Genomic DNA, 13,205 nt, shown 5'->3' with positions numbered 1-13,205 from the left:
GGTCTTTCATATTATTGCCATCTTCTTTATTTGTTTACCTGTCTGTTCCTTGCCTACAAACTTTTTATATTCTGTTGTGAATTATTAGGGCCAAGTTTAGCCAACACAACAAATACTCTGTCATGCAGTAAGTTTTTCATTACTAGAGCAGTCTCCTATCACAGCCTCTATTAGTAGCAAAGAAATGTTGTAATTTATTATGACGTTAAATAGATTTTAGGCAGAAATACTTTTTAGGTAACATCAGTAGCCTCTTCATTAATTAGATCTGAGCATCCTTCAAGTAAATGTTTTATAATTCAAAGTTGTTGCATTTTTGTAAACCCTATCTAAAAACGTTTTCACTTTTTAGGTTAAAGCATATGGACCAGGCCTTAAAGGAGGACTGGTTGGCAAGCCTGCTGAATTTACCATTGACACTAAAGGAGCAGGCACTGGAGGTTTGGGCTTGACTGTTGAAGGGCCATGCGAAGCCAAAATTGAATGTTCTGACAATGGTGATGGCACATGCTCAGTTTCCTACCTGCCGACCACACCTGGTGAATACTTTGTGAACATTCTTTTTGAAGAAACTCATATTCCAGGTTCCCCATTCCAAGCTGAAATTGAAATGCCTTTTGATCCTTCCAAAGTGGTTGCCACAGGTCCTGGTCTGGAGCATGGCAAAGTAGGGGAGGCTGGACTTATTCATGTAGACTGTTCCCAAGCAGGCCCTGGAGTTCTCACCACGGAGGCAGTGTCTGATTCTGGATCCAAAGCTGAGGTTTACATTCAGGACAATGGTGATGGAACCCATTCTGTCACCTATGCTCCTCTCTTTGCTGGCATGTACACATTGTCTATGAAGTATGGAGGAGAGAAAGTGCCAAAGTTTCCTGCTCGTGTAAAGATTGACCCTGCTGTGGACACTAGTAAAGTCAAGGTTTTTGGACCTGGTGTGGAAGGCGATGGTAAGATGTAATAGCTTGTAGCGAAAAGTTACAATATCAGGGAAGGTGGAGACATTGTAATTTGTGTCCCAGGGAGTCTTAAAGTGTTTGCAAACCCCAAATATGTTCTGATATGTTGGACATTATTCCTTACTGTATACTGTCTGCGATTGTATGCCCTGGGAAAAAAAAACAAAAAACCTGTAAGGCAAAGGCATAATGGGCTAGTATGCACCGCCTCCCGGTCAACACTGAGGGAGCTGGCATGTTCCCTCTGCGTTTCTTCCGGGTTCACGGCTCTGGCGCTGTGAGTGGTTGGAGCTGCGATGACCTCAATCCCGCACATGCACGCAGGAGTCCTTGTTCTGGCAAGGAGCTCTGAATTTCTGGACCTTCAGAGCGCATGTGCCCCTGACGTCAGCGGCTGCATGCAAAGTGAATATCTCCTAAACCTTACAGGTTTAGGAAATATTCATTTTACCTACTAGTAAGCCTTATTATAGGCTTGCCTGTAGGTAAAAATGTGCAAGCGGGGTATACAACTGCTTTAAGCAAATAGTTTTTTGCATATCTGTAGAAAAGTTTCTTACCTGGAGAATCTGCAGTTCCTTTTGCAGGCTGATAACATTAAGCCACTGCTTCACAATTAGAATCAGCATTGTCAGTCTATTGTGCACGTTCCTTCAGTTGTTCCAGAGCTGCTCATTGTCTAGACCTGTTGTAGTTTTGGATGGCGTTTGGAAGAGTTAGAACCCCTATCAGCTTTTTATGTCTACAGTATATCCTGGCTAGGGAGTTGCACTCTTTGTCCTGACCACTGTCTCTAGTATAAAAAGTGATGGAAAATCCAAAATGTTAGCATTGTCACAGAAACAGGAAGTGACAATTGCCTAAGAGGAAATTTCACCTTGCTTTGAAACAATTGCCTAACTTCCGGTTTCTCTGAAACCGAAAGCAAAAGCAAATCTGTAAGAAAAATTAACTTTACATGCACATTAACTATACAGTACCTAGCCACAAATTAATTTTAAATTTGTTTGCTATACAATGTTATGACATGCTTTTAATGAATCTTATTAATGCACAGGAGTATTTAGGGAAGCCACAACAAATTTCACAGTGGACGCCCGACCTCTGACACGTACTGGAGGAAATCACATCAAAACCAAAATCACCAATCCATCTGGAGGAGCAACAGATTGCCTGGTTAAAGATAAGGGTGATGGGACTTACGAAGTGGAGTACACACCTTTTGAAAAAGGTAAATGGTCAAAACAAAGCTGCATGATAAAATGAATAGATGGTGTGGTGTTGATTGTAAGCCAGTAATGTGCCTACTGCAGAACAAAACTTGGGGTTTATCTGCTAAAGACTTAACCCTTTTATAAACCTTAAACTTGTCCCATTCTACTACATGCATTGCTGAGTCATTACTTTCTGCAACTGTTATAGAAAGCAGGTAGAACGCTTTACTCCTTTTTTACGTATACTCTAGGTTTTCTGCTTTTCTTCAGCCTGTGTACAAAGTTCACTAACTCAAGCTGTAATTTACACACCTAGATTAATAAATATCGACTCCTCCCCCTCCCTCCCTCCTCCCTTCAGACAGCTCTGTACTTTCAATCACATATTGCATGTTCACTGAGGCTTTGGCATTTGACAATTAAATGTTAGGAAAAAGAAAAAGGAGAGGCTCCCATCATGTCACATAGAGTGTGGTAGTCCCATCCCTGTACGTAGGAACAAAGGAAAAACACCCCCTCAAGTGGGACTTTGACAGACCATCCACTCAAAAATATATTAAAAAAAAAATATCTTTAATAGTATAGAATAAATTACATGTGAAATCTACACATGACAAGAGTTCGCAACAAGTATCACATGAAAAACAAAAACAAACAACTGTGTACATGAACACCATACAATGTAAATGCCCTAATGCCTGACGCGTTTCCAGTTTGAAGTGTTCAGATACCTTCGTCAGGGGCTGAGGGTTTGAAAAGTTTTTTTACATGTATATCGGTTCTAAAATACAAAGAGCTATCTCAGACAATACATAGAATCGGAGTGTAAATGGTGTAAAAAGAGAGACAATTGGCCATATGCACAAGATGTAATATAATATGGATGAATAAACATAGGGGCGAAGAGTACATAATTAGACCGTGAATATACACATACCCAGTTTGATGGTTCCATGTAATAAGCAGGCACTGAGGATAAAGAGTCAGTAATAGTATTGCGTGGCTGTCAGACTGCGAAAAAATGGGCCAAATCTTAGGTGCGTAATGTCTGCATTATCTGCATGGTGGAGAAGAAGAATGAATTGAGTGACGGAAAAGACGCCCCAAAGCATTCTCAAGAATGAGTGAAAGAAGAAAAAGAAAAAAGGAAAAAACAAAAAAGTGAAAGAATCATTTACTAAAGAAAGATAGATAGAGATATATAGATATAGATATATCTATAGATATATAGATATATATAGATAGATAGAGATATATATATATAGATATATATGGATAGATAGATAGATAGAGAGATATATATATATATATATATATATATATAGATATAGATATAGATATAGATATAGATATAGATATAGATAGATAGATAGATAGATATATCTCTCTATCTAAATGAGTCTGCTGGTGGTAAAAAGAATATGGTAGACAGGACATGGCCCACGGTAAGTATCCTCGCGCTCATAAAGGGAGAAGAAGATGACCTATGGAATGAGCGGGTGCCAACGAGGGACTCAGAAAAAGAGCAAAAAGGATGTGTCTAAAATAGGCAGCAGCGGAGTGGATGTGTTCAAAAAAACCCAAACAGAAAGGGAGAGGAGAAAACGTACCAACCCTGTGGGCTATGCCAATGTAGTACCCATAGAAATATGGGGGACAACTAGTCACTGGAGCCTGGAATATTACCTGAGTGACCAAGGGATAAATATCCAGATGTCCCTGGAGCAGTGTGTCCTACTTATACTAATGCATAAGGTAAGTATCATGTGAGGTAAACAGGTTTAAATATGTATTCAAATCCCCAGGGTAGCAGAAACCTACTTGCAAGTGTCACTGTCTGCCATGTAGCGTGCTGCAGCCCCGTCCGTGCCCGGGATAGAGTGATTTGCTCCCTGTATTTGTATGCTGGTGTGTGACGCCGGCGCATGCGCCCCAGTGTGTACAGCCATGATTGGTGTGGGGAAAGAGGCTGGCGCGTGCATGCATCACTCCCACTGACGTTCATGGAGTGCACAGATCAGCTGAGAGAGAAGGGAGGGGCCACAGTAGTACGGCTCCTCCAAGTAAATATAGAGCGATCGTTCTTAGACCACATCAGCAGACTCAATAGGGGAACTAGTGAAGTGCCTGACAGCCACGCAATACTATTACGGACTCTTTATCCTTAGTGCCTGCTTATTACATGGAACCATCAAACTGGGTATGTGTATATTCACTGTCTAATTATTTACTCTTCGCCCCTATGTTTATTCATCCATATTATATTACATCTTGTGCATATGGCTAATTGTCTCTCTTTTTACACAATTTACACTCCGATTGTATGTATTGTCTGACATATCTCTTTGTATTTTAGAACCAATATACATGTAAAAAACTTTTCGAACCCTCACCCTGACGAAGGTATCTGAATACTTCATACCGGAAACGCGTCAGGCATTAGGGCATTTACATTGTATGATGTTCATGTACACAGTTGTTTGTTTTTGTTTTGTTTTTCATGTGATACTTGAACTCTTGTCATGTGTAGATTTCACATGTATTTTATTCTATACTATTAAAGACATTTTTTTATATATATTTGAGTGGATGGTCTGTCAAAGTCCCACTTGAGGGGGTGTTTTTCCTTTGTTCCAAATAGTAGGAACAGGACACCTAAAAGTTGTGATGCTTATTCTCAATTTTGTGTAAAAAATACCTTTTGCAGTGAACCCCCCCCCCCCCCCCCCCCAGGGCAAGATTTAAAAGCTCATTTGGGGTACAGGAATAGGGTGTATTGCTTACGCTATCCCCCACTCCACCACGGTTTTCTTTGCCCTGCATCATTACTTGCAGTTAAGCACTATTAAACTTGCATTGTACGTCCAGAGGCAAGCATGCAACCAGGGCCAAAGCGCATTACAGATCCCGCAGTGCTGGACCAGTTGCACAGCTGGAGTGACCCTGCTGGAGCCGGAAATAAGGCAAGTAGTACACCTTACTCAAGCACCCATAGAGTAGGTGGACATTTAACCCTTGGGGGGGGGGGTTGTCACTGCACATTTAGACTCAACCTAATTTCCTGGTATGAAGAGTACACATATTTGTTATTAACGCAATCAAAACTACATCCATTGAGATCATACTTTAGAGTGATAACCAAGAGTACATCGGCAGTGTGCAACAACTTCTCCCCACAATACCAAATGTACAGGACACCAAGGATGGGTCCTGAATGGGAGATATTTCCCTGCTAATTTGGGTTGTGGTTCTTTTAAGGGAGACAACTTGTATGCAGTTTGGAATACTCAGGGGTTCTTGCCCATGCAGGGGGAAGGGTTCTAGGGTAGCTCAGGCAGAGAAGAGAGGAATGATTTATAGTGCTCTCTGGATTGGGATTTGGGACCCAGAATTGAGATTAAGAGAGACTTTAGGTAGGAAAGAGCCTCCAATATTGATTGCAGGGACTTTGGTCCCAAAGGGGTTAACCCATCTGCTGTTGTGTCCAGGAAAGGAACAGGAAACAGCCAGCAGGTGTCTGTGAGGTGGAGAAGAGCAGAACAAAGCAGCGTGGACAAGCTTGTGACTGAGACACGGTTACTGAACTTGTAGAGACCTCCTATTTGGGATCCCAGAGGCAGGCAGGAACTTTCAAAAACCTTGTTACTGGCGGCGAGCCAAGCCTTTATTTTGCACTGGAAATTGATGACCATTTTTGTATTTTTCATTGCTGAGGATAAACTGTTCTGTTTGCCCATTTTTGCCTGGCTGGTAATCCCCGGCTTCCACATAATACACAAAAAAAAATATTTCTGATTAGCTCCTCAAAGTTCCACCTAATCAAGCCTTTTAAAGGGTTTGGAAGATAGTTTAGAGAGAATGATATTTTTTATTGGCTAACTTATGGTTTAGGAGTACAGACGGACAGAACTAAAGGTTTTGGAACAAAGGTTGTCAAAAGCGTTATTGAAGAGGATCTGTAGTTACCTATGGGAGGTTGTAGAGCACAGCCCAGATTTTTAATTGCATCATTCACTTTGCCTTATGCCCAATATCTGCTGCAGGGTGAGCTACACGTGTACGCAGTGTTTAGTTTACTCAGCAACTTCTGGAGTACAGAACAAACACATGGAAAGAGTACTTTCTATTTGTTCTTTAGTGTTAGAACAGTAACCCCAAACCACAATATTTTCTAATCCCAGTTCTTTTTTTTTTTTTTTTTTTATACATTGAGGTTGCAGAAATACTGTGAAATCGGAAACCATAACAGGAAAATGTCAGTAAAGTCATAAACACAAGAATAGGCATATTAATACACTCAGTTAAGGCCGTTGTCCTCTAGGAATGCCACAAATGTCTATTTTTTCTTTAAATTAACTTTGTTTTAATTAAATTTAAAGTATAAGGAAATTGATGACAACAGGGTCTTGGAGTTTGGAAATATATGGAATGAAAAATGTTTCCTCTTCTTCTTTTTTTACAACCAGTCAAATGTATCCTATAGGAATTGACTGCTGAATTATTCTTTTAATGAGCAGTTCAGACACTTTCCTGTACAAGGCCATTCATATGGGAGGAGTGGTGGGTTCTGATTCTTAACTGTAATTGTACAGCATTGCTGTATACTCTATGAATTGTTACAAAGAAAACGCTCATGTAGACTCTATTAGCTTTGGAAGACCTAAAGTTAAACTGAATCCAAATATTTGCTATGTTATAAGAAAATTTTTAGAAATGCTTTATTAATAAAGGGTACCTTTTCAGGTTACTGCCTAATGCCGCGTACACACGACCGGACTTTCCGTCAGAATAGACTCCGATGGAGTTCCGCTGAAACGGACTTGCCTACACACGATCACACCAAAGTCCGATCGTTTAGACGTACGACGGGACTAGAAAAAGGAAGTTCAATAGCTGCCCTTGCGTCGTTTTTGGTCTGTCGGAATAGCATACAGACGAGCGGTTTTCCCGATAGGAACTGATTCCGTCAGAAAGATTTGGAACATGTTCTATTTCTAGGTCCATCAGAATTTTAGAAAGGAAAAAGTCTGCTGAAGCCCACACATGATCGGAATGTCCGACAGAATGATTCCGTCTGAGCTTTTCTGCCGGAAAGTCCGGTCGTATGTACGCGGCATTAGACTTGCCGTATAAATTAACCCTTTGTCTTGATTTCCTACTGAAAAATATCAGGGCACTTCTGGTATGCAAGGGTGTCTAGAGACCCCTGTGTCTGAAGCCTTGTAGCCATATCTACTGTATGATTAAGGCACTGCAGTCTCAGGAGAGTTGGTGATGCTACTGTGCTGCTCACTGTTCTCTTTGCTCGAGGTTCTGACGTGAGGAAGCGAAGCACTGCCTTTACCAGGATGACTTCCTCCACCCAGGGATACAGTGCAGAACAAGGCTTGTTAAATCAGTAATGAGCAAAGAGCTTTGGGAACACCAAGAAAAGCTTGTGATTTTGTCCTTTACCCTCTGCCTACTTTTTTGACACAGCTTCCAGAGTTCAATTCCTCTTTAATAGTATAGATCTCTTGTATTAAAAAAAAAAAAAAAAAAAAAGCTACGAAAGAGAAATATTAGGCTGTTGCTTGTAATACAATGAATAGAGAACACTTGGCTCTCCGCACCCTAATTGGCTGAATGGCATGAGCATTCCCACTATGTCGATACTATGAGGCTATTGCCCTGCAACGGATTTTGGACTGGCACCGAATTTGCTTTGCCCACTACCGCTCATGCCTCAAATCTATGGGATGCTTTGAAAAAACAGGGGCACTTATCCCCCACTGTTTCTCCTCTTGCTCGCCTGGGGAGCTTCCCTTGGTTCACTCCTGGGGAACACCCCTTTCTTTCGGTCATGGGCAGTGGGTGGCGAGGTGACATGTGGTAGGTTTGACCAGGAGCAGGGCCTAATCCCCTGTATACACTACAAGATCAATATGGATGATTTCCATTTGATGCCTGGAACTATAGACAACTTCATCATTTCATTCACAGCCTGTCCCCTGCTTTTTGCCGACCATCAACTTTAACCTTTTTCGAGAAGCTTTGTGTGTCGAGCGCCCAGGTCCCTCACTCCATTTTGGTGTTTTATGGGATGCTTCAGTCTGAAGAGCCTGCTGAAATACCTGTATACATACGAGAATGGGAGAGAGACTTGCAGCATAATTTTTCAGAGACTCAACTCGATCACCTATACTGTACCAGTTATACCAGTTCTGTGGATACAAAGATGCAAGAAAATAGCTTTAAGCTTCTTACTCGCTGGTACCAGATTCCTTCTGGGCTAGCGAGAATCTATCCGTTCTTGTCTGACGCTTGTTGGAGGGATTGTGGTCACCGTGGTACCTTCCTGCATATTTGGTGGGAATGCCCTAAGCTAAGGCCATACTGGCAAGACAGAGCTCAAATTAGAACGATCTTAGACATTGACTTGCTTGACTTATCACTGCAATTCCTACTTCATGTCCCCTCCATTCTTCTTGGCTACTATCGCAAATATGTTCTGCCTCATCTTTTAAACGCAGCACAATGGGTAATTCCAATTTATTTGAAGAAGACCCAATTTCCTTGCCGGGCACAGTGGATAACCCTGGTGAATAACATAATGGAGGCTGAGGAATGGATGGCGACATGCAAGGGTCGCCATAGTAAATTTTATGCAGTTTGGGCCACCTGGATTCACTATAGTTCAGGTTCCTTGGCGGCCTCACAACCCACTACACCTATGCCTGTTGAATCCCAGGGGATGGGGGTTTGAGCACTGCCCTTAGCTCCCCTCCTTTCTATAATCTGATATGCACTTTGCACCCTGCAAGGTTTGACCTATGTTTCATGGCCTATGTTATTTGAATTTATATTGATACTTTAAACGTTTGTGACTCAATCTAACCCACTGGTTATACTCAAAATGCGACAATGCAACCTTATTGGAGTGCCCTTTTTTCATTTTTCTTTCATTTTTCTCTTTAATTCTTATTGTGTTGATTAGTCTTAGACTGCTTTGCTGCTCTCATTTTAGCATCAGGTATATCACCGCTGACAATCTATGCAATATGATGTGGTACCTAGCAACATGACTCTCATAGCCATTTTTGCATTGAAGTTCGGACTTTGTTCAATGTGCTCTATTTTGTATGCCATCAGCTGTATGTTTCTTCCTCGTTGTAACTGCCACATTCACTTGCACCACAATTTCTTTTTTTCTTACAGTTTTCTGTTCATATTTATGAAAAAAAATCTTTCAAAATAAAGATTACATTAAAAAAAAAAGCTAGAAGGCTTGGGGATGGGGGAATTTATCAAAACTGTGGTGAACAAGAGAAATCCATAGAATTCTCAATTCACGCTAAACCACGTAGATGGACAGATCTTCAGCTGCCAGCTATTGTATTCTAACAGCTGACACCCACGGTTGTCAGAATATCCAGAAAATGACTGCATTGGACTGGATTGGCTGCAGTCAGTGTTCAGCTGCCTTTTTTTCTGGCCTGGCCCCTTAAATTTACCAATCAAGATTGTTGAGTAAAGTGGTGTTGGCAAGGCCACATATGGCTTGAATTTTGGGTGATTTTACAAGCATTGGTAGAAAAGTTTGTCCTGAGTGGCCAGCTTAAAGCGCAGTTCCACCCAAATTTTGAACAATATCTGTATGTATTCTCTTCCTTGCCTAGATGCTGACATGCCGTTTAAAAAAATTTAAATCGCCATAATTACCTTTTTATTTTTCTATTCTTCTTTGCACTTCCTGGTTCTCCTCCCGTGGGAGTAGGCGTGTTTCTAGCCTTTCCCAGACTCCGCACAGTCTCCTGGGAGCTAGTCTCAGGCTTCCCAGGATGCCACTGAGCATGTGCGGAAACGAGCGGTGAATGCTGGGAGCACAGCATTCACCGCATCCAGGAAATAAATGCTTGTGGGCTTCAAATGCCCACAATGAAGATGGAAACCGCCTGCAGTGAATAATAAAAGTTATTCTTTCCGACGAAATCTGACACAGGCGGACATATTACACACAATATGTGAGTATGTAATGCTGAGAAGAAAAGTTTGTGAATGAACTCAAAAAAAAAAAAAAAACGATAGATAGGTGGACCCCCGCTTTAAAGTGGAACTAAAGCCATTTTTCAACCAACTGCGAGCAGGCAGGCAACTATTGCCATCTGTTTTATTCTGCCATAAAATACACCTACCTGGCTGCTTGCAGTCTTCAGTGGCATGTAAACTGATCAGCTCAGCTTACATGGCACGGTTTGTGTGCTGGGATGACCAACTCCTGCACAAGCACAGGAGTAGCAGCATCCTGTGCCAGCCAATGGAGCTGCGCAAAGACCGGCACCTAGGGAGAAGATGCTTGTGCCAGCGAGGGACCCAGACCTTTAGAAAGGAGGTAAGTAAAGTGCCTTCAGTTACCCTTTAACCTGACAGAATAGGACCTGAAGACTGTGCTGCTTTTAAATTAGTTTCTACATCCTCTGCAGCAAACAGTATATGTGAAAAATGTGGCATAGGTGGAACAGATTTCCTAGCAACAGTGTTTCAAAGAAGCCAGAGAGAGGTTGGTTACTATTGGCACATTGCAAGTCAGAAACAAACACACTATGAAAAGGGAAAACACTGCAATAAGCATATAAATTACCTGATTTTTCTGTGCCTTTACTTGCAATTTTTTTATTTGGTAGCAGGTTCTCTTTTATTAATTAATTTGTACTTTTCAAAGGAATGGGTTGCTGTAGGCAACCTCGGGCCCTCCAGCTGTGGTGAACAAATCCCATCATGCCTGTGATTGTCGGGGTCTTGCAATGTCTCATGGGACTTATAGTTTCAAAACAGTTGGAGGGCCAAGGTTGACTCCCCCTGCTGTAGGCTCTAATGCAAACTGCCATCGTGTGACTTTACATAATATCAGTGGAGCTTTTTTTGTTCTCTTTTCTTGCACTTCCATTTTCACCACTATCCAGTAATAGGTCCTTGTCCAAAAAGACTGATATCCTATCAGAACAATAAGATGCAAATGTGTATAACTGAAACTGTTTTCATTAGGTGCCCACTCTGTGAAGGTGACGTATGATGATGAACCGGTTCCCAAAAGCCCATTTAAGGTCGGAGTGACAGAAGGCTGCTACCCCTCTCGTGTAAAGGCACAGGGGCCTGGGCTACAGGAAGCTCTTACAAATAAGCCAAATGCCTTTTCTGTGATTACAAGGTAGAATAAAAAGCTTTACTTTTTATGAAATATCCATTTAAGAATGCAGAACTTTTTTCTTTTTTTTTTTTCTTGTTTTGGATAGAGTGGAAGAATATTAGTTTTTCTCTTTGGTTTGTATTGCAGTCTGTGACCCCATTATGAAGATATTTTTTTTTAACTTCCACTACAACTTCACACCAGAACAGCAAATAAGAAAACCAGGGTTAAACTGTTTTCCACTCTACTAAAGAAAAATTTTGTCTTTGTCCTCAGTGGAGAGATTTGTTATCCCTTGCTGTCCTGTGACTCTGGGACAGGAAGTGTAGGGGAAAATCTTCCCAATGGAGACACAAGTGGCAGTAACCCAAAAACTGCCAGAGGTTCAAACACTTCTCCACTCCAAAACTAAAAATAACATTTTGACTAGGGTCCATAAATTGGAACTTTACCCATAATATGATAAAGATAATGTTCTTTAGCAAGAAACATACATTCCTCATTAATAATTATGCTACCAAAATTAGTGTGTTCTGTAAATTGCCTTAGCAATAGCATTGCTCCTGTTTGTTCTTGCTGGAGACTGCCATTTTGCTGAAGCCCAGAGCCATCAGCAGCATTAAATCCTTAGACTGTCAGCAGATTGGCCTTTACAAATTCGTCAGTGCCTAAAAATTACGAGCCACAGAGCATGTGCAGAGTAGGATGAGATGGTATATTACTGGATTTTAAACAGTATTGACGCTTATTAATGTTTTACATAGTTATACGTGCAAAAGTGGCCAGACTGAAATGATATAGCAGCGTTTATTTAGGGTGTTGAGCATTATTTTACAGCAATAAACATCCCTTAACATTGTGCTATTTCTGCCTAATCTAATAAGAATTGCCAGGCATGCAAAAGATGCATAAGTAAGTTTTCTATCAGGAAACCTGTGATCAGTGATTGTTACTTGGAACCTTATATTTTACAAAGCTGTGCTCCACCTATGTAGAGAAATTGTGCTTGGTTGTCACTAGGTGATTTATTTGCAAGAGGACTGTGCCAACAGTACTGCATAACTTTTTTTATTAACCCCTTGGCGCCAGCAGCACGCAAATATGCGGAATCTCAGCGGGCGGGCCTTGGCACCAAGCGGCCCCATATTTGCGTAAATTGGTGTGAATATAGCTCTGCCAAGAGCATGTGCCCTGCGCACTCTGGAACAGTTGTCAGCAGCTTACGGAAAGCTCCCAATCGCTACTTGCAATCAGGAGATTTCCAATCATGTGACCGTCATGACAGCCAATTACGGCGGTCACATGATCATAAACCCGCCCCACTTCTTCTTTATCATTGCAGGTAAATAATGGATTCCAAGGAGAAGTAACGTGCTATCATTGAGTTCTTGAGGAAGAAGGGGTGTAGACTGTGAGACATCTGCAGAAGGCTACAGAATGTTTACTGAGATAACACCATTAACCAGAGCAATGTCTTGTCATTGGTGACTCTTGTCAGTGGTGTCTTCTTGGTAAACATTCTGGAGCCTTCTGTGGACATCGGACAGAATGCACCCCTCCTTTGTCAAGAATTTAATGACTGCACATTACTTCTATTTGCAATCCCTCATTTACCTGCAGTGGAGTTACTCCAGAGGAAGAGTTACTCTACCAACATGTGAAATTTGACCTATAAAAAAAAGCCCCCTTTTTTCATTACTTTCAGTACATTTTTTGTATAACTTCCCAGTCTACAAAAGTCCTAGGGTGGCCATAGACATGAGATTGGTCTGTCAGGTGGTGTTGCCAGAGAGTCTATAGACCTAAATTAATTTCCTGTTGATAGGTCTGTGGGTAGCCTTGGAGCCATGTCAGACAGACAAATTT

The 13,205-nt window shown here is 41.4% G+C and overlaps 1 protein-coding gene across 5 annotated transcripts in view; it reads left to right on the top strand.

The window, feature by feature from the left end:
• FLNB (filamin B) overlaps window positions 1-13,205 on the top strand; it is a 329,582-nt gene that overhangs the window by 215,000 nt on the left and 101,377 nt on the right. For all 5 annotated transcript variants that reach the window (XM_073592228.1, XM_073592229.1, XM_073592227.1 and 2 more), the window contains exons 21-23: window positions 353-950; window positions 2,017-2,190; window positions 11,198-11,360. In XM_073592228.1, coding sequence (XP_073448329.1) covers window positions 353-950; window positions 2,017-2,190; window positions 11,198-11,360 — 935 coding nt within the window. The remainder of the gene's footprint in view (window positions 1-352; window positions 951-2,016; window positions 2,191-11,197; window positions 11,361-13,205) is intronic.

Source organism: Aquarana catesbeiana, linkage group LG07 (assembly GCF_042186555.1).
Source record: "Aquarana catesbeiana isolate 2022-GZ linkage group LG07, ASM4218655v1, whole genome shotgun sequence".
Taxonomy (NCBI): domain Eukaryota; kingdom Metazoa; phylum Chordata; class Amphibia; order Anura; family Ranidae; genus Aquarana; species Aquarana catesbeiana.
The sequence above is the reverse complement of the archived record's forward strand: the minus strand, read 5'-3'. Positions and strand labels throughout refer to the sequence as shown.